Below are 25,948 nucleotides of genomic sequence, written 5' to 3'. Positions count from 1 at the left end.
GCAGATGGAAGGGCCAGAATACGCACGTGGAAGTCCCGTGGTCCCCAGCCAGTAGCCCTTTTAGGCGTTGCTGCTTCTTGAGGGCCAAACATCTGTGAACCCCCCGCAGAGGACGTCAGGGTCCCCCACCCCACCCTGTGGTACGGCAGGCTACCTGGCCAAAGGCCCTGGCTTACAGGGTGGCAATGTGAGTTCTGTCCCCTGCGTAACTCCCGCTGTCTACCAATGGGGAAACAGGCCTGGGGGAAGCACTCAGCCACTTTCTCCCTGTGCCTCACCCGCTGAGCTCATGAGCCCTCCATGTGCGAGCTTTCACGGCCATGACAAAAGCTCTCTGTGCTCAGATGGAGTTGTCTTTGCCAAGCCACACAGGGACCACCCCAGTCCTTCCAGGAAATCTCTAAAGGAACTGTGACAGCTGGGACGGTGGGTTATAGTCCGTGATGGGAAGGGGTTGGCTCCAGGGCTGTGGTCGGATTAGAGTGGAGAGTCTCCCTTCTCCTCAGGAGTCAGAACCTGTCTGCCGGGCAGGGTTGTTGCCCCTCGGGTGGACCAAGACAATGCAGTGATGGGGGCTGGGCAGTTAGACTGGGACAGGCTCACAGCGCTGCACCTGTCTGCCCCCTGCCGCTTGGGAGAAAGACCCCCTTCCCGCCACAGGGCTGTCAGGGCCTGCCCTCTCCAGGGTGCACCGTGACCGGGAGCTGCCTGCCCCGCTGACCCTGGCTGCCATCTGTGAAGGTAGCTGCTGCTCCCCTCCCTGCTCAGTTTGTTACTGCATGGATGCCTCCAGGCGCCTAAAAAACCCTGCTTTTCTAATCAGTGGAGAAACCAGCTTTGTCTGCCAGGAACCAAAGCAGGGCAGCTGATGGAAAAAAAAAAAAATTAACAGCTCCAAGTAGAGGGAGCAGAAAGGAAACAGCCAAGCTGGAAAATGGTTTAAAAACCTGGGGGGAAGGCCGATCTTGGCAGCATCTGGCCAGCTGCCTGGAGCCCTCCTGCCTGCCCACCAGGTCTTGTGACAAATGCCCTCCGACAGCCGGGGAACCACAGCTGTCACCGGAAGGCTCCGAGCGTGCGGGCTGGCAGCCAGAGGCCTGCGGCTGCAGATGCGTCTCTCCCCGGGCTGGTAACCTCATTATCTCTGCTGGCGGAGCCGGAGCCTCGGGGAGCACAGCTGCTCTCGGCCGTACGTTGGAGGCCCTGCCTGCCCGGGAAGCTGTGCAAAGGGAGGCCTCTCCTCACAGGGCAGCAGGCCTGGAGACTCACTTTCATTCTCTGCCGTAAGCCCTCCTGGTTCCCGCACTGCGCCTGGGCCCTGCCAGGGTTCATAGGCACAGATGGTGCCTTTGTTCTGGCAGTTCTTATTTTTTATCTTGGCCCCAATTGCAGGATTAAGTGCAAATAATGAGAAAAAAAGAAAAAAGAAGGAAAAAAAAAATCACGGACTGCCCAGAGCTTGTCTAAGGTTGTCCCAAGGAGACCTCAGCGTTGTGCCATTTCCCACTCACATCTCTGTCATCTGTCACCTAGGAAACGACTTGGTACCTTCCCCTTGTCAAGACAAGGCCCCTTTCTCCAGGTGACACATGGGGTGGGTAAGGCACGGGATTTGGCGGGCTGCAGTCTGAGATGCAGGCCGGGCTGAGCCTCTACCTGCCCAGGTCCTCTTTCTACGGACCCCCCCTAGTGAGGACAGCCCAACATATGTGCAGTGAGGACAGGAGCAGCCACGGGGCTGCGGAAGCCACTCCGCCTCGGCCTGCTCTGGGACCAGGGGCGGGGAGGGGACGGGGGATGTGGAGACACTGGGGCTGGCTGACGCCTGCTCTGCTTCACTCGATGTCCGACCTTGAGCGACGACGCACCAGGTGCTCCTCTGTGCTCCGGAGCCCTCATCTGTCAAGTGGAGAGCGCACCCGTCCCCAGCCAGCCTGGCTGGGGAGGTGGGCTCCGGTCAGGGGGAGTCCAGCGCTGGCTGCATGTCATTGTCTGGGAGGTGGCTTTGAAAAAGAGCTGCTATCATTTTCTGCAGCTCTGGACTGGCTGGGGAGGAGGCAGCACACGCGGGAGGCGGAGAGGACTGCTAGAGGACCTTTATTATTATGAACCCGAGCCACTGCTGACCTAATGTGGGTCCAGCTTCATGTCTCTCAGCCCGGGACTGATGCCTGTCGGGATTGGGACTGAGGCCTTATGAAAATGTCATTCCCTCAGAGGAGCGGCACAGTGACGGGCAGAGCGCTGATTCCTTGTGTCTGCAGTGGGAGCTCAGGATGGTGCGGTGGGAGCTCCAGTGGGTACGTGTGGGTGCAGAGAGAGACAGAAGGAGAGAGGGAGGGGACACGTGTGAAGACCATCTGGCTGGCTGGGCACGAGCCCAGCCCGACAACCCCAGGCCCTTTTCTCCCCCTCCTCCAAGATAACTCCCTCTGTCTGCCCAGGGAAGGAACAATAGAATAATCTGGAGACTCCCCTACCCTCTTCTAGATCCTCCTGGGCTCTCTGCCTCCGGTCTCTGAGCAGATGTCCAAGGTGGGCCAGCTCCCTGGTCCCATCCAGAGTCTCTCAGGGCCAGGCCCCAGGCCCCAGGCTAGGTGCCCTCCGTGTGGGAGCTGGACAAGGAAGGCTGCACACGCAGGGCTGTTTCTGGCATAGCCACGCTCGACACTGTTAAAGCCCTCCTAATCCGTGTTATTTTCTTCTAATCCCTCCCCAACCTGCTCTGGCCCACGTGCCACCCTGCAGGTCCTTTAGTCCCAAGCCGGAGCCCGTGCTGAGCCCCAGGCATGAGGAAGCCAAGCATCTGCTTCAGCGAGCCCGCATGAAGGCCAGGACCCGGCCCGTCCGTGCCAGCCACGATATTGTGCCCACCCTTGCCCAGGGCAGCCGGTGAGTGGGGCCCGGCTCAGACTGGCCTGGGAGGGCTGTGGCAGAAGAAGAGATGGGATCCAGCCATAATGCCGCTGCTCACTCCTCCCTCCTGTCTGTGTGTGAGTTTTTCCTGTGTCAGGCATTGCTTTCATTCTAGTCAGTCAGCACACCTTCACTGAGGGCCTGCCCGTGTTCTGTTATGGAACATAATCCGAGCTCCCTGGAGGACAGAGGTCACAGTCTCCAGGGAAAAAGACGGGCACACGGATCAATACGGTTCCGTGGGCGGTGGTGTAGGAGAGGAAAGATGCGTGTGCAGGGCAGGAAGCCTATTGTAACTCCTCTGGAAAGCACAGGGGAGGCTCTGGAGGGTGTGGCTTGTAAATTGGGGCTTGAAGGAGACGTAGATATTCAGATGAGGGCAGATGAGGGAGGCAGGGGTGAGCATCCCTGGGGCAAAAACTGAGCAGAAGCACCATGCTCAGGAGTTTGGCCAGGCTGGAGCCTGAGGACTTGCTGGGGGGTGCACGGTGTGAAAGCCAGAAGGCTCGGTGGAGGCCAGTCATGGAGGCCTCCAGGCCTGCTGAACAATTTGGGTGCCTCCCGTAATAGCTAGGAGCCACCAAAGGATCTGAGGCAGGTGGGTAGCACCATCACATTTGCATTTCAGGAAAGCTGGTCTGACTGCAGGCATGGGTTGGATCTGGGGACTCAGGGGCAGTGAGGAGGCTGCACCGTGATCCTGGTGAGCAGTGATGGGGGCAGGGTGTGGAGATGAGAGATTGCCAGGACACAGAGCAAGCAGGCTTAATGAGGCAGCAGAGAAGCGGTTAAGACTCTGGAACCAGACCACTGAATTCTGGCTCTGCCACTTACTAGCTGTGTGCTCTTAGGGAAGTCTGTGTGCCTCAGTTTCCTCATCTGCAAAATGGGAATCATACGAGTGCCTATCTTAACAGGGTTGTTGTGAGGGTTATGTGAGTTAATATATGTAAAGTGTTTAGAAAAGCACCCAGCATATAGTGAGTACGATACGAGTGTTACCTCTGACTGTTAATCATTTAATCAACTGGATGAGGGGAGCATGAGAAGGGGAGGCATCCAGGATGCAGCCCAGGGTTCTGACTTGGTGTCTGGAGGTTTGGTGGGTCCTTGGCCGAGAGGTGAAGCCTAGGTGCAGGATCAGGCTTTGGAGGGGTTGCCCATAGAACACCCACTGGAGATGCTTATCAGGCAGTTGGATACAGGAGCCGTAGAGGAGGAGAGAAGTCAGAACTGCGGATTTGGGCATTACCCTGATTTCACGATGCTGGAGCTATGAGGGAGGCTGAGCTCATCAGGGATGAAGAGATGGGAAAAGTACAAGTTCAATGCTGGACATTCAGACCAGCATTCCACATATGTGGCTACTCCTTGCATGACATCCCATCCCCGTCATTGTGCCTGTTCCGTGTACAGTGCATCCCAAGCAATCACTTACATGTGGCATTTGCTGGTGCAGCTGGCCTGCGATGAGGCCGCCAGCCTGTGCCAAAGTGCCCCAGGCCCCAGCAGGACCACGGCACAGGGGGCACTAGAGGCAGCGAGGATTCTCAGCGGAACTGGATCGCGTGCTCTTTGAGGGGATGCTGAGCCCTCTCGTTAAAGGCTGAGTACCTTCCTGGCACCTTTGAGATGACTCCAGCAGGAGCAGAAGGCTGCAGCCTGCCTCTGTGTTCAGTGTCACTGTGACCCCTGGGAGAGGGGCTCAGGAGACCCTAAATCCTGGCAAGATGTACCAAACAGGCTACTCTTTATCTCCACATTTTGTACCTTGTCTCCCTCTGGCTGGAGGACACTAGTTAGGAATGGGAATGGCTCCTCTGAAGCATCCTAACTGTTCTACTCTGCATGTATATGAGGCCCAGAGCCTTAGACTTCCATGGAAACCTCCGGTTCCACTTTCTTTAGGTACTTAGGTGGAGTTGGGGAGCCTCAAAACAGGCAAGACTATCTGCAAAACAGACTGGATGGTGTAAATGTACTTTGGACACTTCCTCTTCCCCACATCACGTCAGCATCTCATGACAACCCCAGTCACTAAGCTTAAAGTAGGTTCCCTTTCACCAGGCTCTTCTCCAGCAGCAGAAATGCTACTGAAATGCAAGGTGACCCACTTTAGCAGCTGCTGTGTCCAGAAAAGAATTACTTTGACTTGGCAGCACTGGTGAATCCTCAGAGGGTATAGCTGAAAAATCAATGCCAGATGGCTTGCTGCAAATGCTTCTAAAGGGTACGCTTGTCAGATCTCCCTGGAGAGACATGCTGAGCTAACTTGGAGGTGCCACACCGGCCTGGGGCCTCATTAGATGCAGGAGCCCCTCGTGCACCCCCCGAGCCCAGAGGCATCAGTCTTTCCAGAGAGCAGGCTGATGAAAAATGATGGAAGAGTGGGGCAGGCAGAGCAGTCTCCAGAAGGTCTTCTTTATCTCGGGTCTAGCTGGAGATAGCTGGGGCAATCCTGAACAGACTGGCTTTCAGGAGGTGAAGAGGTAGAAAGCAGCAGCCGCATTTTCTGGAAGCAAATCAGTGTAGAAATTGAGCAGCTCTTGGAAGCACAACCTCTTGCCATTTGGGGGACAGGAACACCTATGTTGGTGTTCCTAATCCCAGGAGGGCAGAACACGTGAGCAAGAGGCAGGGCCTGGGAAGGTGACACCGTAAGTGCTGTTGTCCTATGTCAGGTAGTGGCCACGTAGGACCGCATGGAGCTTGTGTGGTTAGGACAGCATTGTTGTAGCAAGCGACCTTCCCAAGGAGGCCGTTCAGCCCCAGAGTCTGCGCAGACAGAATCCTCTCCGAGAGGGATGGTTGAGGCATCTGCTGTGCCTAATATTGAGAAGCTCGGCAGGTATGGTGTTTGCTTGCTGCTCTAGCGCCTTATTCGCTCGGTACTTGTCTCCAGAATCTTCACCGTACATTTATGCACTGGTCCCAGCACTACTGGTGGAGACCTCTGGGATTCAGTAACTGACTTGAAGGAAGCTTATGTGATTAAGCTCTCCTGCATCTCTCCATTTCTTCTTTTAGAACAAAAATACTGTTTGTACCTTTGGCATGAATTCCAGGATGGCTCGATTCTCCATCTTGAATGTAAAAGTTAAGGTTGGTAATGTGGCTGACAGGACCTGGACTTCCTTATTAGATTAGGAATGTACTGCCTCGAAAGCTGAGCTTTATTTTTCCCTCCTCAGAAAGTATAGCCCACATCCTGTCAGCAGAGCAGGGCATCGCCCTCTGGGACTTGGAGGGGGTTGTTATGTCTAAGCCCGTGTACTGAATCTCCCAGTGGGCCTTTCCTCCACCGGCTGGGTCTGGCTGACCAGGGCATCCTGCCTGTGCAGCAGGGGCAGAGCCTCTGCTCAGTGGGGCTCCTCTTGTTTCTGGGGGGTGAGGTGATGCTGTTTCTCTGCCTAGAGCCTTCCTTTACTGGGCAAAAATGCTCTGGAGAGCTGACCCAGGAACCCCACACGGACAGTGAGCCCACCAGAGTGATTATCTCACAGCCCCTTCTGAGATCCTGACAGGCTCAAGAGATGCAGGTGCAGATGGGGTCCTAGGTGGCAAGGGCACTGCAGTGCTTCACAGTCACTTAAAGAGAGTTGTCACAAGCAGGGGGATCAGAGGGACTTCCCCAGCCATGCTGAGACAAGCAGAGAGACGCTGTACCCTCCTCACCAGGGGTGAGCCTACTCAGGAGCTGTACATCTCAGCCACAAATCCCTCTCCAAATGCAAGCCCACGGTATGACTTTTGGGAGCCCTAGGCACTCTTGCCTTTGTGGGCTCCTTCCTCCACAAACAAAGTTAAAAATTATATTTTATCACCATGCTGGCTTAAAGGTGAATATATTAATATTACATCTGAGAATGTTTTCTTTGATTTAAAAGTGCATTTATTTATTCTCTTTTGACATTAAAAGAACCTAACACATTTTCGTGGGCCCTGGAAGAATCGTGGCTCCCACGTACTGCAGCTCTTGGGCCTAGTGATAAGATGGCCTTGTGTGCATATGGGTTCCAGAAAACAGGATGACTGACAATGCCTCAGTATTCCTCAGAGCAGCCCTTTCAAGCATAGCATCTGCTCAGATCTCAAAGCAGGCAGACCCACTTGCTTCGCAGTAGTTCTTTTAAAAAAAATTCTCCTGGAGGAGCACCCATTGGGAAATGCTGGAGTCAGGAGTGGTGGTAGGTGTGCAGTCCCCCACTGCCCACTGCATCCCAGGGCAGGGTAAACACCTAGTGAACACCTAGTGTCAGGCTCCAGGAAGGCCCCCAGAGCTTGCACTGTGGCACTCTTCAGCTGCCTGACTTAGGAAGTACTCACCCCACTCCTTGGTGTGAATCGGGACCTAGGGTACAATGCAGTATGACACAGCAGGACCTTGGCTCTAGCTTTATTCCACCGGCTCAGCAGTCACGGTTGGGTGAGCACCAGCCCCTCTCCTGGTGTGACCAGAGGCCTGGGGTCCAAGATTTGAGGTTGTAGTGATCTGACATGGCACAGGTGAGTGAGTGCCTTAAGCTCTCAGCCCTAGCTGGTTGCCACGGAGCTTTGCAGGGAATCAGTCTTGGACGATTTAACTCTGACCTCTCATTCTATCCCGTGACCCCCAAGGGTAGCCTCTATACATCATAGTCCACACCATCTGCGATCCAGATCATTCCAACCCATCAGGGCTATGAGACTAGTCAGTGGCTTGGCTATCGCGGCAGCCAGGGAGGGGGATGATTAGGAGTGGCCAGTGACACCCTCAGAGCCCAGGCGAACACATGTTCACCTGAGTCAGACAGGCAAGACCATCTATCCATACAGAAAGCACAGCCTGGAAGAACACACTGTCCAGTCCAGTCAATGCCATGTATAGTTAGAGAAATCAACCCGTTCAGTGGCTGCTCTCCCCACTGGTTGGCATGTTTTAACAGTAGTTGTTAAACATGGATGTTTTCGTCCTGCTAGTGTCTGAACACTTTTCCTTTTAATTGCATACCACATCTGTCTTTCTGTTGCAGCTGTGAAATTTGGTGAGGAAGGAACTCACATTAAGGCAGCCTTTTTGAGAGCATTGGCATCCTTCCTCCAGAAGCATCCAATTAGAGGAAGGATTAGTAAATCAACCAATCACTCACATACATTTCATTTATAAGAAGTTGGAGTGTCAAGACAGGCTTGAACAAAATGTGCTAGGAACAGGGTATAGTTAGGGAAGCCTTTGTAGGCGCTCTGAGGACTGAAAGCAGTAACGTAAGACATAAAGTATGCCGGCATAGATAACTGTCTACATGGGTGCTCTTCTCGGTAATTGGAAAGAAGTAGCAGGTCTCTAAAATCCAGGCCCCTGTCTCCAGACAGCACTTGACCATTAGCATGGTCAATGTCTAGTTCTATTTTCGTGGCTCCGTGAGGGAGAAAAAATTCCTGCACCTTGCCTTTCCCAGCTGTTCAGGTGCTGGTCAGCCCAGGAACTGGTCTTGTGTGGCCTCTCCTTTGTAGAAACGAGGAGGGGTCACGTGGTCATGGCAGTCCCTTCCAGCCCTGACATCGTCCGAGTCTCTGATGATGAATGGCATGGGTATTCAGAGGAGGAGACACCATCAAGATGTATATTAGTCAGGGTTCTCCAGAGAAAGAATCAGCACGATGTGTGTTTATATATGGAGAGAAAAATTTATTTAAAAAAATTGGCTCATGGTATCATGGAAGCTTTAAAGTCCAAAGTCGGTAGGGTAGGCTGTCAGGCTTGAGACCCAGGCAAGAGTTGCAGCTCAAATCCAAAGGCAGTCAGCTGGCAGAATTCCTTCTTGCTCAGAGGAGATCAGTCTTTGTTCTATTAAGACCTTCAACTGATTGGATGAGGCCCATCAAACCATGGAGGGTGATCAGCGTTATTTGAAGTCCACCAGTTTAAATATTAATCTTATCCAAAAAACCATCTTCACAAAAACATCAAGAATAGTGTTTGATCAAGTATAATAATGTTTGACCATGGCCCAGCCCAGCTGACACATCAAATTAACCACCACACATGGTCTCTGTACACAGGTAAGATTTAATACCTAGGAACCAAATGCAGTCAGGTTAAGAAGAAACATTCCAGGAGACAGGGGCAGGAGGGTTGCATGAGGTAGATGGGGTGGAGGCCTTACAGGTGGGTGGTGGGGGACAGAGCTGGAGAGGAAGGCAGAGAGGAATGTGGAGGGCCTGTATTTTTACCCCGAAGACTGTGAACTTGATCCTGTGTCCCCCTTGAGAGATGGTGTGATGAAGCTTTGCTCCAGGAGGACCAATGAATAAGAGGCCACTGCAGGGGTCCAACGTGAGTGACAAAGAAGTGAGAAATGTCAGAAATGATGTGAATCCCAGCCACTCAGCAGTAGATTGGTGGGGAGGTGCTGCTGCGAAAGGAAGGGAGGAGCCTTGTCTCTACTTAGGTGGTCTCTGATGGGAAATGACCTGTAGGCCTGGGTCCTTTTGCACAGGGGTCTGAACCTCAGGTTGCCTGGCTCTAAGAGGCCCAGTGTGAGATTTGTGCAGGTATTTTCTTGAGCTGAGCAGGACTTGACCACCAGCCACAGTGTCTCCCAGACCAAAGGTTGAGGTCTCTTCTTAGCACAGTAATTGTCATCACAGCTTTTCGGGGCAAGCGTGTATGTGAGGGCCTGGGGAGGGGCAGGTACAGGAGGGGGTGTTGGAACAGACAAGGTGGAGAGACCAAGAAGAAACACCAGTGTCACTCTGTCTAAATTTTGTCCAAGCAAGATGATTAGGATCCCTGAGTAGATACTTTTGAGAGCAGGAATGTTTAGAAACACTGACTGCAGGTCCTACACAGTCTCCATGGAGACTTGAAGTATGCTCTTCCCATTAAACCTTTATAAAAAATACAGCATTGCCACAATTCATCACAATTCACCAGATGCCCATGATGGCCAGGCTCACTTCTCCTAAACACACACACACACACACACGCACGAGGACTTCGGTATCATCCTTCTGTACAATCCTGAGTTTAACAGTGTTTCATCTTAACTCAGGCTGAGCCAGGCAGCAGAGGGAGAGCCAAACGTGCAGACGGTTGTGTTCACTTTGCTTAGCGCTGTGTTCAGGAGCAGGATGCACCTGTAAGCTGCTCTGCTTTGCTGCCCGACTCCGGAGGAGCCTGACTGGGGGCAACTTTGGGTTGTAGTTCCACTGAGCACAGTGGGAGACTGTACCCCAGGGTGGAGCGGGGCTGGTGGGTGCCCAGCGGGGAGTCTGTACCTTCCTCCCCTTTCTGCCCGTGACCTGTCTCCTCCCGCCTCCCCATCAGAGATGGGTGGAAAAGCCCAGCCTTGGACCCGAGGATGACCCTTGCCTGCAGAGACAACCTCCAGAACGGGAACACGAGTGACTCCTCCAGCGGGGAGTCCAGCAGCGGGCAGTGGCCGAAGCGGGCCGCCTCGCCGTCCCACGTCCGCTTTGAGGATGAATCAGCCCGCGACGCCGAGTCCCGCTACCTCGAGCGGCTGCAGCAGCGTCAGCGCCAGGTGCTGAGCACCACGCTGCAGCCGGCGGACCAGGGCCCCCTGCGCTCCAAGCCCGACCTCGCCGACTACGTCCACGGGGGCTGCCGGCGCCAGGACGCGGGCGCAGGGTCTCTCCACCCGCTGCTGGGCGGGCTGGAGCCCCGGGGCCTTCCCGCGCCGCCGCCCGCTCAGGGCAGCGAAAGGAGGTGCCGAGCCTGCGGCCACAGCATCGCCCCCGACCCGAGGGTCCTCCGGGAGCGCGAAGCCCCCTGCGGGGTGGAGGGAGCGTTGGTGCAGCCCCGCAGCCCTCGGGGCCTGGGCGGCCCCCTCCGGCTCTTCCCTGCCGAGCCCAGACTCCACACCGAGTGGATCCGGGAGACGCACATCGGGGGCCAGGCGCGCCCCGAGGAGGTAGACTCGGCCCTGGACAGCACGGACACCTCCGACAGCTGCAGGACCGACAGTGAGGAGGCCGGGACCTCCCAGCCCAGTAGGGTCCGCGGCAGCAGCCCCCGTCTGCGGGCCTCCAGGCCTCGGGGAGGCCACAGGTGGTTCCAAAAGGCTGAAATGGGGCCGCTCCGGAGCCCCCAGGCCCCGCACTACCTGCCTGGGCTGGAGCTAGTGGAGGTGTTGGATGAGGTGACAGAAGGCATGGGACAGACGCCTGAGGGGACTTTGCTCCCCAGAGAAGATGCTTTCTCTAAGCCTCTTGTCCAGGACTCTAAGAGGGTTTCCCTGGGGTCCCAGCCTGGACCAGGGCTGGAAAATCACTGGGCTCAGCCCGTGGATTCCCGGACAGCCTATGCCATCGCCTCTTCCGTGAAGGTGGGCTCCTCGGGGCCAGGCAGACAAGCCCAGGTTGTGGACAGCCAAGAGTCTCTGGGAACTGACTCCCCGAATCAGAGCCACACAGAGCCCTCTGCCCCCCACCAGGCCCAGCAGCCAACCGCTTCCCTCTCCCCCGAAGGCTGGGTGCCGACCCCTCCCTCTTCAAAGAAAACCACCTCCCCTGTGTCTCACAGGAAGGCAGCCCTGGCTGGACTTCGCAGGCCGGGTGACCAGGGAGAGCCTATGGACACCTCCGTGCCTTCTTCCAGAAGCGTAGTTCCCAGGGCCTGTGAGCTCACCCGGCCGCAGCCCCAGCCCCGCAGCCCCTGTGTCACGCACCCACTGCGGGCCCCGTCCACCAGTCACTGCAACAACAGCACGCCCCAGGGGCTGCAGGAGCCCTGGGGAGGAGCCATCCTCGCGGGCAGTGGGGAGAAGGGCACCTACAGCCAGAAGCCTGCAGTACCGCCGGAGGACCACGGAGATGGTAAGGGATTCCCCTGGGGCTAGGGCGGCCCTAGACCAGAGGCCACAGGCTGGGTCTGTGGCCCACCAGGCACTCCGAGTCTTCACTTACTGTTCATCTTCATAGATGACACACCCAGGCACCGTTCCTATAGCAGCCCCGAGGAGCCCCCAGAGCCGCGGCGAATGTTGGGGAAGCTGGCGGGGTCCGTGGGCTGGTACAGGATTCCACATCAGCCTGGAGGCGGATTAGCTAGCTCACCCTGGGGGCGGCGGTAGTGGGAGCCCTGAGGTGTGTACAGGAGCTCCAAGCTCTGTGGCTGCCAGAGGCCTGGGCTTTAAGGGAATTTTGCTACCAACAGAGCAGGAAGAAGCAGCAGCTCCAGGATTTACTAAGAGCAGCAAACGCCAAATAATCACACGGCTAAGGTCCTTCTGCTTGAAGGTCGTCCTTTCATTCATTCACTCATTCATTCAGTATTGACTGAACACCTGCTACAGGCCAGGCGCCATCCTAGGCCCTGTGGGGGATGCATAAATGAAGTAATTCAGCAGGAATCCAGCCCTCGAGGCCTCCTCCATGTGGCGAAGCAGACGGGCCGTCTGGGTGCCCAGTGGGCAGAGCTCCTACAAACAGTGCTGGGGTCGTTCTCTGGTGCCCGAGCCCTCCTAGATCCCCGAGCCTGCTGGGCAGGCTGTTAGGTTTCAGCAGCAAAGGCTGCTGAAAGATAGAGGGTATCGCCTCTGCCCTTGGAAGGGGTCCTCATATCATGGGCAAATCCTGAGCATTGGCGGCCCTTGGGCTGTGATCCCCGATGTTGTGATCTGTGGTGAGCAGCTCAGCCGCTCACTCTTAGGCAGAGATAACAGGCCCGACGTACACAGCCTTGCCTTCCCGTGCCCGCGCCTCTGGCAGCCCTGGGGCTGTGATGGCTCGGTGGGGGGGGGGGGGGGGTAGGGGGGGAACCAGGGCTTGGAAACAGAGTGGAGGAGAAGAGGGCAGAGAGGCGACAGGCCTCACTGACCTTATTGCGCATGTGGATGCCGAGCGCCCCCCTGCCCTGCCCCGGTGTGCCGGCCACACGCTCCACTACATGCGGGGAGCAAACACTCTCCCTCTCCCTCCCTTGCTCACACGAACCTTGAGGAAGCAGGCCCCACCCTGAGCTCCCGCCTGCCCTGTGCTGAGGTGTGGTTTTCTTCTGTCGGGCGGGCTCTAGGCTGGCTGCTGGCTGCCCCTACCCACTTCCTACGGGGCGTTTATTCTGAGAGATGCAGACCTTTCTGGGCAGCCTGGCCTTCACCTGCTCGAGACCTGGAGCAGAGGGCCAGGTGAGGCTCCTCCTCATTAGCCAGGAGGTCCTGGGCTCCTCCTCTGTAACCTGAGAAGAATGACAGGACCCATCTAGGAACCCATGAAATAGTCTCTGTAGGGCATTTACTCATTGTCTAGAACTTCACACGTGCTCCAAAAACGGTGGCTATCGTTTAGCTGTTAGATGTCACAGCCAGCAAGGTTGCGGCTTTTGTCCCAGGAATACAAAATCCGCCTCCCCACCCCAACTATCTCTTGATACAGGAGGGACACGGCTTATCACAAGCAGCCCTTCATTTCACAGATGTTTATTTCTCATCTGCTGTGCACGAGGTGCTGTGCTGGGGGTGATGGGGTTCAGCAGGAAATAATACCCCTCCCTGCTTGGCACGTGTCTCACCACTGCCTCCACTGCTCTCGTGGGGCTCCCACTTCTCTCCATCTTCCTCTGGCTCTCCTGCCTTTGTCGTTGGGTTGGGAACGTCTGCCCCCTGCCCCCTGCCCATGACCCATGGGGATGGATCAGTGACACAGGAGGGATGCTGTGGCTGTTGCAGGAGGACTCCAGGGCTGTCTCGCCTCAGCAGCTGTTGGCACCATCAGCTCCATGGGCATCACCTTCTCCCCGGCCTCGGAGGAGACAGAGTCCGGCCAGGAACCAGAGGGCGGCCTGCAGAGGACAGAGCCAAGTTCTGTAGGGCATGTGTCATCCCGGTGAGTGACAGGAGCAACAGCCCTGATGCAGGAGGTGGGGGATTAGGGCGCTGGGTGAGGAAGGAGACCCCCTGGAGTGGCAGCGTGATAAGCTGACTACTCCCCATCCTCGGGGGACTCCTAGACTAGGTGCAAGCGTGGCACCCCAGCACTCCTTTGCCAGCCCCGTTCAGTCTAGTGTATGTGGTTATTCGCTCGTACTTTCATTGAATGCTCTGAAGCTCCAGGCACTGTGCTAGGCACAGCTGTGCAGACAGTCCCAGCCCTCGAGGTGCACCCAGGATGGGCTTTCCGTCTGAGAGGACTTGCTCCTGACTCTGGGCTGGGAAACAGCCCGGCACTCATGTTTCCATGCTCTCCTCCAGCACTGAGGGTCTGAGTCCTTGCTCTGGGGCCTCAGAGCCTTGGTGAGCTGGTCCTCTGGCCGGGCCTTCTCTTCTCCACTACGCACCATTCCTGGTGACATGTAGCCCAAGGCTTCACATGCCACTGAAGCCAGATCTCCAGCCCCGTGTGCTCCCCAGAACTCCAGAGTCGTGTATCCAGCTCCCCCGACATCTCCGCTGGGATGCCTGAAAGGCCTAGTGGAAGTCTCAATCACTCTCGACAAAAGCTGCTTCCCCGGGTCCTCCTCCCGGCAAACACACAGCACATGGCCATCCACACAGGTGGCTCCTGCAGCCACCTGGACGGCATTTCTCCTGGTCTCGGTGCATTCCTTCTTCCTGTACAAATCTAATGGTCCCTACCTGCTCTCTGCCTTCCCTCTCGCCCCTGCAGTTCCTTCTCCATACCGCAGTCCAAGGTATCTTTTTAAAACCTTAATTAAATGGTGTCATTTCTCCTGCTGAAACCCCCCAATGGTTTTTCCTCTCATTTGGAGTAGAATTCAAACCCCTTACCTTGGCTAATAGCACTCAGTGTAATCCGGCCTCGGCCCACCTGTCTGACCCCATCTGACCCCTCTTTCCCCCCTTGCTCATTATGTTGGAAGTCCTGTGGACCTGGCCCCATTATGTCCTTGAACCCACCACACACTGAGCCTCTTCCTGCCCAGAGCTGTGATTCCAGCTCTTCCCTTGCCCTGGAATTCTCACCTCCGGTCTCGACAGGACTGGCTCCTTGCTGCCGTTCAGCCCTCGGTTTAAATGTCATCTTCTCAGAGAGGCCTTCCCCGGCCACCGTGTCACTCTCCGCTTCACCCTGTTGATCGGTTGCTGGTGGGTTTTCTCCTTTGTTTACTACTCTGTTGTTTGTAAGCTCCCGAGAGTAAGGGTCTTGCCTGTCATGTTTATCACATACCCCAGTGATCTGCCAAGAAGAGGCCTAGAAGAGGTTCTGAAGAAATATTGGATGGACGGACGATTGAGTGAACCCACAGTTGAGTGTGACACCAGGGGTCTTGTCTGAGCTTCTCCCTAAAGTCTACCCAAGCAGAGCATCCTTCAGAAAACCGCGCGGCCTTCCTTTCTGCAGCCTGGCTGTCACTTCATCAGTGAGGCAGTGGTGTGGGCCCATCTGGGGCACACAGGATGGGCCCTTGCCTCCTCCGGCCCTCTCCCACCCACCTCATATCCATCTTTGCGTTTCAGAGCATTGCCAGGGGTCAGTGTGGGACCCAGCCTGCCCTCAGCTGCCCCTTCTGACAAGAACAAGAAAAGCAGCGGCAGCATCTCCTCCACCCTGGGGCTGAAAAAGTTCTTCTTGGCCCTGACAAGTCAGGGCACAAGGCCCAAGCTGGGCAAGTCCCGCAGCTACAGTGTGGAGCAGCTGCAGCCCCCTGCGCCCAGCCCGGCTTCACACACCAGCGCCCCCAAAATGAAGAGAGCCCCATCGTTACAATCCCTGCATCCGGTGAGTCCCAAGGGCCCAGCCGAGGGGTGTGTGAGGCCAGTGGGGGTGTAGCCACCATTGGAATGAAAGGTGGAAGGAGGAAAGAAGTGCTGCGGGTGCTGCCCAAGGAGTCCCAGGTAGAGAAGGGGAAGCTACTGGCGTTCCCACAGTCCATCCGTGAGCCATGGATTCCCTGGACACAGTGGGAGTGGGCAGCACCCAAGCTTCTGTCCTTCCACCCCGCTGCCCGAGCCTGGGCTCATCCTAGACCCCCACCCTCACTCTGCCACCTCTGCCCAGTCCTGGTGTCGGCTGCCTGATCGTTTTGGAACCTTTTCCATGGCCACAGCCACTCTTTAGTCTAGCACAGATCACTTCCCACCTGGATCACCTCAGCGGCCTCCTGGCGAGCATCCCTGCCCCGTCTTTCTCCATGTGGTTTTCAGAGTGGTCCTTCTAGTGTGCAAATCTGGCCTTGCCACCCCCTCGTTGAACACCTGCTGTTGGTCCCTTATCACCCCCAGGATAAAGTTCAGGTCACTCGACATTGCCAAAGGGTTTCTGTGATCTGACTGCGTTCATCTCATCACTCTTCTAACACTTGACCCCATTTATCCTTGACTTTGCAGTTCTGTAATCAGGCCACACAGTCTGACTTTGACCCTTCACCAGAAATGCTTTTCTCTACCTGCTAATGTCTGCTCCTCCATCAACACTGAAGGCACTGCCTTCTCCAGGAAGCCACTTCCAGTCCCTCCTTGGGCTGAGCTGGGCACCTCTGCTCTGTCTTCCCTTCTCATCCTGTGCTTCCCTCCTTCACGGGACTTGTCACATAGTATTTTAACTTTTGTCTGTGTCCCCTCAGTGGAATGTGATTCCCTGCGGAGACACTACTTGATCTTTGTATTCCAAATATTCAGTATGATGCTTAGTATGGTAGACATACTCAATACACAGTGAATGAATGAGTGAGTGAGTGAGTGAATGCGGGGCAGCCTGCTAAAGTCCCCCCTCCCACGTGCTAGAGGATAAGCCAACAGCAAACCAACAGTAGCACCTAACTCTCAGCTATGTCTCTGGAAGTGCTGTTCTAATCCAGGTGTTTCCAGGTATTATGTCTATTCTTCTCTTCGCTGCTCCCTCCCCTGGGCAGAACGAAGCAGGCGATTGCAGTTTGGGGCACTGGCGCCTTTCATTTTTCAGGCTGAAGCAGGGAAGAGAACGCAGGCTGAATGAAAATTGCATTGGTTGTCTTGCACCCCGTACAGAATAAATATTTGCTGGATGAATGAATGGAAGACAAACAAAAGCAAAGCCATCTCAAGCTGGGGACAAAAGCCTAGAGTGGCATTGTGCTCCAGGAATTTGCTGCTTTTCTCATGAAGTTAGATTTGTCCCCAGTGTGTCTGAGCCGTGGTGCCAGGATGTATGGCCATCAAAGCTTCAATCTCTGTAAGCCCAAGGGAAATGACAGCCCATTAGTGTAGGAGAGGGGTTATGGGCAATGTAAGCCAAGTGGGCAAAGTCAGGAAGTAAGCTGGCCAAGAAAGAGTGGGAGCAAGTGCCAGGAGGACTGCGCAGCAGAAAGAATTGTTCAAGAACTGAAAAAGAACATGAAAGAAGACTCCATCTCAGCCTGGTATATTCATGACACATCTCAGGGTGAACACCTTCCTGTTAGACTGTTGTATTGACAGGTGTGTGTGGTGAGAGGGTGGATGGCTGCTGCCCTGGCTTGGTTTTCCTTTTGCCCTTCTGAGTGGGCAGTGAGCACCTTCGCCACGTGGGCTGCTCCCACATCCTCTAGTGGCTATGGCTCTTTGACCTTTGCACCTGCATCTGGAAGGCTCCTCCCTTCTCCCCTCCCCCGTTTCCCTGGGGAATGCCTGCTTATCTTTCCATTCTGAGTTGACTTCTCCCAGAAGGCCCTCCGGAGCCCTGAGGCAAGGTCAGGGCCCCCTCTTAAGCTTCTTGATAATACATCTTCCTGAGAGCACGGATTTCCAGTGTGATAAATAATGTGTGCGGTATTTGTTTAAAAGTCGGCCTCTTCCTGCCTCCCACCCCCACCCTTGGAATAGCCTCCTCACTGGGTCAGTTTCTAGAACACAGATCTGACCTTGTAACTCTTCTGATTAACATCACTCAGTGGCTCCTCACCAGGTCAAATAAGGTCCTTCCGGGTGTGGCCGCTTGGCTCCAGCCTATCTCCCATCACCTCTGCAGCCCAGCCACCTAGACCATGAGTATGTTCCAGAACATCCGTGCTTTCTCCCATCTCTCTCTGCATCTGCTATTTCTTCTGCCTGGAACACCCCACCTCCGTCTTCACCTGGAGAGCTCATGCTTCAGGCCCCGCCCAGGCGTCAGCTCCTCCAGTGCCCTGGAGCCTCCTGAGCTGAGTCTGTCTCTGCTTCCCTGCACAGCGTTGTCTGTGCTTCTAGCCTCACACTTACAACGTGCATTTAGGGCTTTTGACCTGTCCATGCTCACCTCACCCCCACCATGGTGCGAACTCCTTGAGGGACTTTCGTCTTGTCCATCTTTTTAATGCACAGCGTTTTAAGGTGCATACTTGATAAAATTTTTAACGTCAGCAATCATAAAAGGGATACTAAAGAATCACAAACTAAGATTTTAATTCTACAATTGTGTTTATTATTCTGTGATGGATTTCACCCTTTTTTCATAATCAAGGAAAAAATTAGATTTTCTTAATAAGTGAGATAATTAGCATTACCCTATTCAGTTTTTATTTCAGCCCCCAATATTTTTTACTTTGAAGCTTCAAAACGCCTACATAGGCCCATCTCCTTAAGTAAGTTATGGTTATTCCTGTTAAGCACTTTGAAGTAATGACAAAAGCTTATGCCATTACTTTCTTAGCAGGCTCTCAGGTTCATGGTTGGGGTCCCCTCTCTGTCAAGCCCTTGCCAGGTGGCTTTTCTCACCTGCAATATTGGGCCTTTCCCACTAGGTGTCACCCTCTCGCCAGCGTTGGAAAGCTGCCTCTTTTCAGAACCTCCATTCTCTGCTGAGTGGCAAGGTGGACCGGTCCAACCTCTACCTGGTAGGGGAGCCAGGGCATCACAATGCAGCTGACAGGTAAGAGTGGGCAAGTGGTTTAGAGTGTAAACCCAGGGCATGGACAGTGGAGTTATATGCTTCCTGCCTTAGCAGCACGGCCCGGGGGGGGGGGGTCCCTTTAAAAGAGAAAGTGAGGCTGACTACCTGTGCCTCAGTTGCCTCAGGGGTCTTGGAGCCCATGCCTCAGTGCCCTTGTCCTGTGCAACTGGACAGGAGTTGGGGTTTCTGTAGAGTTGGAAGGTTTGATTCCTCCGTCCCTCTACATTTTGAAATCAGAATGTTCAGGGAGCTTCCTTAGCCCAGCTAAAGATCTTACTGAAGATCCAGAGACATGGCCCCCAAAGAGGCCCTCGCCCTGTGACCCTGCCTAGAGAAATCCACCCTCTCTGATAAGACCTGCTAGGCTAGCTGCTCTCACCCGGGGCTCCATGGAGGAACTTCAAAACGCCTATTAACTCCATTAACTCCTGGAAGTTTTATGTAAAATTAAAGCTTTCAGCAGATTCTCAAGAGCGATCTCTGCACCTAAAAAGGTTAACAACCACTGCTCTTGGGGGAGGGGCTTCTGGGTCTGCAGCGGGCTCTGCGGAGCCTCAGACGGCTGTGGGAACCCGCCAGGCTCAGCCCTGGCTCGTGGCATCCACCATCTTTCAGCCAGGGAGGGGCTGGGCCCCAGTGCTGGCTCTCTTTGCCCTCACTCGCCTCCGGCCCCTCATAGGCCAGCCAAGGCACCGCCCCGGCCCTCCCTCAGCGTGGAGGACGTGAGTGCCCCGGGCCTGGCTCGCGCTGTGGGCCGCATGGTGGAGGTGTTCCCGGACGGCACGAGCCAGCTGCAGCTACAGCGCTCCCCGGAGGGCACTTTCGGCTTCTGTGTGGCCTCTGGGAATGGACGCCGGGACTCAGGTAGGCCCGCCCCCCCCCCCCCCCCTTTTCTGGCTCCACAGCCCTGGGGCCTTGGCAAACCACTGCAGTGCCTTCTGGCTGTGGTCGTTTTCGTCTCCTGTCTTTGGCTGAACAATGAGTGAGCTCTGGACTCAGAGAGCCTCTCAGAGAAAGGACTGGAATTCTCCCCTCAAGGGGGTAGAGATGGCAGGCTTGCTCCGCTGTCCCTCTGTCCATCCTGAAATCAGAATCTTAATGCCATCTTGTCACTGGAGAGCCTGAGGGAGGTGGTTCGTGCTGGCTGCTTCTCCGGATCCCTTGGGTGTGGCTGGTGTGTTTAACTGGTTCCCTTCCTCTAGCTGTGGAGTATGTCTGGGCACGTGGACCGAGGACCGTGCCTGCCTGTCTGTGCGTCCAGGCCCCTCCCTCAGGGCTGGCTCCAGGCCCCTGGCTGGGCGGCCTGCTAGGTCTTGATTCATTACTGGCAGGACCAGGGAGGGGCTCTGAACATCCTTCTGCACTCTGGCCAGCTCTCAGCCCTGCCCCATGAATCTTTCAGGGCAAAGTGACTTCCCCAGGCCTTTCCCCAAGGTCTGTGGGTCAGAATCCATCACAGGGCAAGGGACCTTGACATATGTTTCTCAGATGAGATGAGGAAGGAAGGAAGACAGACGTGCAGGAGTGGGAAGGAGAGGAGAGTGAGGAGGAAGAAAGGGAGAGACAGACGCAGAAAGACGCGCGCAAAGCTGCCCTGGCTGGGCTGTGCCGCGGAGGGTTTAGTCCTCTGCTTTGATCTCCGAGGTCAAGATGATTTAGCTGGCTGAAATCTGCCTGCTGCCAGACTTGCAGAACACAGCGAGTTCTTGCGTATGTTCCATCAGTTCTTTTTCAACAATATACGTGAGCACCTCCTAGGTGGTTGTAGATACTGGGGATAGAGCAGTAAATGGAACAGACAAAATCCTCATCCTCAGGAGTGCACGTTCTCATGAGGGAGCTAGACTGTATCTACAAATATATATATATATATATATATATATATATATATATATATACACACACACACACACACACACACACATGTTTATTTATATTTTTATATATTTTATATATACATATAATGTGTTATATGTATGTCAGATGGCGAAGAGTACTAAGAAACAAACACAAATAAAGCAGGATAAGGCCCAAGGGCAGTGAGTATGGGAGTACCGGTGGGGCAGCTTTTCTGAGAAGAGACCCCTGAGCAGACAGACAGTGGAGTGAAGTGAGGGTGGGCGATGTGGTGTCTGGGGAAGTGCGTTCCAGGCAGAGGGAACAGCCAGTGCGAGGCCCTGAGGGCTGGGAATGAGCTTGGCCTGTGGGAGGAACTGCAAGGAGGTCAAGCTGGACAGAGGGGTGAAGGGGAGAGACTGAGCTGAGGGCAGAAAGGTGGGGAGACAGCTGAGCCCAGAAATGGGGGAGAGAGACTGAGCTAAGGGCAGAAGGGGCTTTCTTGCCAGTGAGACAGGAGCCACCAGGCGCTTGGAGCAGGGACTGACGTGCTCTGATTGAACACTTCAACAGGCTCACTGGCTGCTGTGTTGAGAACAGACCCTAGTGGGGTGATGGTGGAGCCAGGGAGACTAGTTTTAGGGCTATTTCAACAGTCCAGGGAAGACATGGTGGTGGCGGCTTAGACTGGGGTGGCTGTGGAGGTGGTGAGAAGTGGCCGTGGTCTGGTTGACTTGAAGGTAGTTCTGACCGTTGGCTGATGGAGTTTACATGAGTGCGAGAGGAAGGGAGGATGAGTTTCTCCCCACTCTGGCCCTCAGGAGGGCGCCTGTCTCTCCTCACAGGGAGATGGCCGTTGTGAGCATACGTTGACCATTGCAAAGTGCTCCACGGCCTGTTAGCCACTCTGCCCGTTCCTCCAGCTTCCTCTCTCCTTCGGTGAGGGAGACAGGCTCTCCCAGAGAGGCAGCATGCAGGCATAGCTGGACGACAGCGTGGTTTGTACTCCAGCGCCTCCAGCTGGCTGTGTGACCTTGAGCAGGTTACTTACCCACTCTGAGCCTCGGGTCTCTAATTTGTAAAATGAAGCTAATGAAACCCTACCTGGAAGAGTCATAAGGAGCATTCAGTGAGGTATATGGGAAAGTGCCTGGCCCATTTCTTCCCCTCCCTCTTCAGAAAAAGAATGTGTATTGCGGGAGTAGAACTCCAGACGGGGGCAGACATGATCTGCGTCATCTGTCAATGTGAGATCATACCCAACTGGCCATTCTACTATGACCCCCCATCCTCCCCAAAAGTCCCTTTAGGCCCCTTTGCAGGCAGTGGGACCCCCTCCCCCCATCCCCTGTCACAGACTGCTGATGGGCAGGGGTCTTTAATGACCAAGAGCTTCCTGGGCTCTGGCCGGGCCCGCTCCCCAGGATGCCCCTCACCTAGTTGGTGCAGGCTCTTCCCTGTCCTGCCCAGCTGGTGCCCTGCTTCTGCCGCTGCAGTTGGCTGCTGGATGTCACGCAGAGCTCCCCTCACACATGGAACATGACTGGTGCTGGTGCCTCCTTGCCACAGGCCATGCTCCAGCAGCCAAGGGTCACTTCTCCTGGGCCTCAGAGGGGCCATGAGCTGGGGCGGGTTTGCATTCCTCACTAAAACATCAAGATGCTGGTGTTACTTGCTGGCTATCACATCTGATTCTGTACAGGCATGTGAGAACAGCAGGCTTCGCCTTCTGCTTCTAATTGAGTACAACAGAGAGATCATACATCCTTAACAAAGGCCGTTTCCAGCAGACGGTAAATGCCTACGATAGCAGTCTTTCTGTCATATTTGTGTCGTGACTTTCAGTTGTGAAACCTACCCCAGGCATGACAGCAGTGTCTGGGCCTCCAGCTGCGTTCTTTTGGGTTTTCTCATCACTCCCGACTGGCATGTTCTGCGGTACAGCAGCCGTTTCTGCCGGCTCCACCCCTGCCCTCCTTACTTGCCTCTCCCCATGCCACCAACATGCACACAGGGTAGACAAGCTGTTAAAAGAACCCAGAAAGAAGAGGGAAAGGATAGGGCACGGGCTGAGAGAAAAGCCCTGTGCAGCCAAGATGGCCGACAGACCTTGTCAGGAGGGAGCCGGCCTTGCAGGAAGGGCTCAGCCCTGCCAAGAAGCACTGAGAGGCCGTTCCGCAGGTCAGACCAGGGAGGAGTATGTCAACAGATCGGATTTGCGACAGCCAGAGCTGCAAACCTTCAGGTGCCTCCGAGGAGGTTTCAATGCACTTTCAAACCCGAATTGCAGAGGGTGGGCTCTGCAAAGCTTGACTTCTATTGGGACCAGAATCCCCTGCGGGGCTGAGCGGACCAGAAGATGACCTTCCACTCATCCAAGACATCTTAAAAGGCTTCCAGCTGGAGACTGGGGGACCAGACGAGATGCTCTTTCAGGTCCCTTCTAAGGAAGCTGATTTTAGGAAGAGGAAGCAGGGAGTCAGGGATGGGCAGCTGCTTAATGTTTCTAATCAGCCAGCCAAGTCCAGGCTGGGGAGCAGCGAGGGTGCTTAAGGCAACGCTAACCTGAGTGAGTCCTGCAGGGGCTGTCGCGGCATAGGGTCCCCACCCTGCAGTCCTCCTGCGGAAGGGCCTGAGCTCTGCACACCTGTGCTCACTCAGTGCGTCCGGGTGGAGGGCACCCAACTTTCCCTGGAAGAGCCTGTGCTCCCTTACTGTCAGGTGGAAGCAGCTGACGGAGAGTTTGTAAGGTTTTCAGCAGAAGTTGAGGCAAGAGGGGCTCCCTCAGCTGGACCGTCCTGCACTGTGTAGCGAGGGAGCCCAGCGCAGCTCGAGGCTTCCAGAACCTTCCAGAGCCTGCTCCACTGAGTTCCTCGAATTGAACCCCAGGAAAGGAGAAGCAGGTTCTTCCCAGGCTCACCCTACCTTAGAGACCCAGGGAATGGTCCTAGCCAGGTGGGGCCTCTTGAGGTCACTGAGGGGAGAGAGTATGTGTGAAGAAGGGAAAAGTGAGCCACGATGACTTTAAACACGCGGCCAGAATTTCTATGTTTCCTGGGCTTTTGCCCAGAAGCCTCTGAATCCTAAGTAAGGAACCGTATCCGAGGAAGACTGAGGCCAGGGCTAGTCCCAGACAATCCTGTGAAGCAAACCAGGTTTGGATTCGACCTCAGCCACGTTCGCTACTCCAGTGATACCATCCACCCCCCAGCTACTTGAGGGCAGCAGCTGGGTCTTATTTGTGAATCCCACCTAGCAGGGTGCCAGGCATGTAGTAGGTCTTTGTCTCAATTTTTCAACATTTTCCTCCCTATTTTACAGTCAAAGCTTATCCCAGAAAAAGATAAGATTAGCTCATTCACACTGGGGTATACATGAATAATAACAGCTTAAAGCATCATTTGTATTAGGAGGATTTTAAAAGAGGAGACAGAGAAATGAAGTTATACCATGGAGGTGGGCACACTATCTATTTATAAGGCCAGTTGCGGTTGTGGAGTGGAACAATGAGGGAGAGTGTGTGTGCGTGTGTGCGTGTGTGCGTGTGTGCGTGTAGTGCCCTGTATGAGCACCTGCCTCCCCTCCACCCCAAACAGCATCCACCTGGGCCTTCCACAGAGCTGCATGTCCTTGATTTGGATTGCCTGTGTCAGTTCTCCTGTTCTCCTTTGCAGGGCTCTACGTGCAGGAGATGGCTGATGAGAGGACGGCCAAGCTGTACTCGGGGCTGCTGGGAGTGGGGGATGAGATCCTCGAGGTGAACGGGGCCAAGGTTGCAGGGCTGGGCTTGGCTCACATTAGGGAGCTCCTGGCCCACTCGGAGAGCTTGTCGATCCGTGTGCTGCGGCAGAGGCCTGCCCCACGGTGACCCGGAGGTGCCTTTGCCCTCACCGTCACCCCCTTGGAAACTCTGAGCCGCCCCAGGGGGTGGCTGGGAATGCACTACATAAAGCTGCTTTGTCTACTGAAAAGGAACGTGGTGGCTCGAAACCCCTTGGGCCTCGGCAGGGCTTCTGTGACTGACCACTTTAGCAGAGGGAAGGAGCCTGTTTGTGTATGTTGTTTGAGGATGTTAATTTATGCAGAACCGGGAAAAAGATATGGGTCTTCCGCCCTGACCAGGCCTGAGGTGCTGTCAACATCTTCCTGCACCTTTGTTGGCAGGGGGAGGAGAGAGATTCAGTGGGTCCTTCGGTGGGTCCCTGAGCATCGCCTTACCCCCAGGTCCCATCCCACACTGTCAAGGGCTCCCCCAGCCCCTCCCACTCCAGAGCCAAAGAAAGTACTCGGCCATATTGGCCTTGAGCCCGCCTTTTTCAGTCTCATTTCTCCCAGCTCCCATTCGACACCTTTGCTTTTTTTTCCAGAAATGGACAAAGTGTCCTGGAGTAACAGCCTTACAGCCATTGACCATATATTCCAAACCCAAAATTAGCACATGTGGTCTGGTGGGAGAACATCTGGGAGATGTTATCTGGTAGTCAGAATATTAGGAAGTTCTGGGAAATCTTTGTGATATAAGGTTGAAGGAACAAAATGAAACCGAGACCAATTTCAGGGAAGTGCAGCTGTGGCCAGTGGGACCGGCCAGACCAGCCCTGCCCCCCAGCACAGCCTGGCCATGAGGACCTCTGTCTTCCTTCTCCTGTGACCTTGGACACGGGCTGCAGCTGGTGCCAAACTGTCCCCAGCCACAAGCTCTCTGCCCAGACTCCCTGACGGCAGCTGTAGGTGGGCCGCTGGCAGGGAGATGGCAGGGCACGAGCAGCGGGATGGGCTGTCCTGCCTGGGCGCGTCCACTGCCCAAAGGGTTGGGACTCTCTGGGAGTAGGTGGCTGTGTGTCAGTCTTAAATTATTAAAGAACAACGCTGAAACTTATCCTACTCTGAATTGCTAAATTCTGGGCTGGATGCTCACTTGACCTTCACTAGCCTGGCAGGGGCCTGGGGTGGAGGAGGGGGAGGGGAGGGGGAGGGAGGAAACAAGCATAGCAGTGAGCAGTGTTGGCATGCCAGAGGGGGAGGGTTGGGGTGACGCCAGGGTTGAGGCGGAAGCCTGCAGAGACCATCCTTTGGCTGGTGGAGGAGCCTTGGGCAAGGTGCATTTTGGAGCAGGAGACAGAATGGAGCTAAGGGGCCTCGGATAGGAGCAGTGGGGGTGGGGGGGGGCTTGGAGTGGGCAGCCCAGGGCTGCTTTACAACTGGCTGGGTGCAGGCTGTGCTGAAAACACAACAGAATCAGGTTAGAGTGAGTGTTACTGCACCTCTCAGCAGGCAAGGTCGCTGAAGGAGACACCTGGCCTGAGAGAAAGAGGATGGGGGAAGGGGTCAGGCAATCCTGTGGAGTGTGTGTGCAGTGAGTGTTCTCCCCTCCTAGGGCCTTATCAGCAGGAGCCAGTTAAAACCCCTC

At 55.1% G+C, this 25,948-nt stretch overlaps 1 protein-coding gene across 4 annotated transcripts in view; it reads left to right on the top strand.

Annotated features, from left to right (window-relative positions):
- KIAA1614 overlaps positions 1-25,403 on the top strand; it is a 41,405-nt gene extending 16,002 nt beyond the window's left edge. For 3 of the 4 annotated variants that reach the window (XM_079920428.1, XM_079920425.1, XM_079920427.1), the window contains 7 exons: positions 2,749-2,892; positions 10,226-11,736; positions 13,587-13,743; positions 15,336-15,597; positions 18,554-18,681; positions 19,382-19,566; positions 24,213-25,403. In XM_079920428.1, coding sequence (XP_079776554.1) covers positions 2,749-2,892; positions 10,226-11,736; positions 13,587-13,743; positions 15,336-15,597; positions 18,554-18,681; positions 19,382-19,566; positions 24,213-24,406 — 2,581 coding nt within the window. In that variant the 3' untranslated portion in view covers positions 24,407-25,403. The remainder of the gene's footprint in view (positions 1-2,748; positions 2,893-10,225; positions 11,737-13,586; positions 13,744-15,335; positions 15,598-18,553; positions 18,682-19,381; positions 19,567-24,212) is intronic. The other variant, XM_079920426.1, reaches the window with a different exon arrangement.
- The last annotated feature ends 545 nt before the right edge of the window (positions 25,404-25,948 follow it).

Source organism: Stenella coeruleoalba (genome assembly GCF_951394435.1).
Source record: "Stenella coeruleoalba genome assembly, chromosome: 1".
Taxonomy (NCBI): Eukaryota; Metazoa; Chordata; class Mammalia; order Artiodactyla; family Delphinidae; genus Stenella; species Stenella coeruleoalba.
Note: the sequence above shows the minus strand (reverse complement) of the source record. Positions and strands in the feature narration are given on the sequence as shown.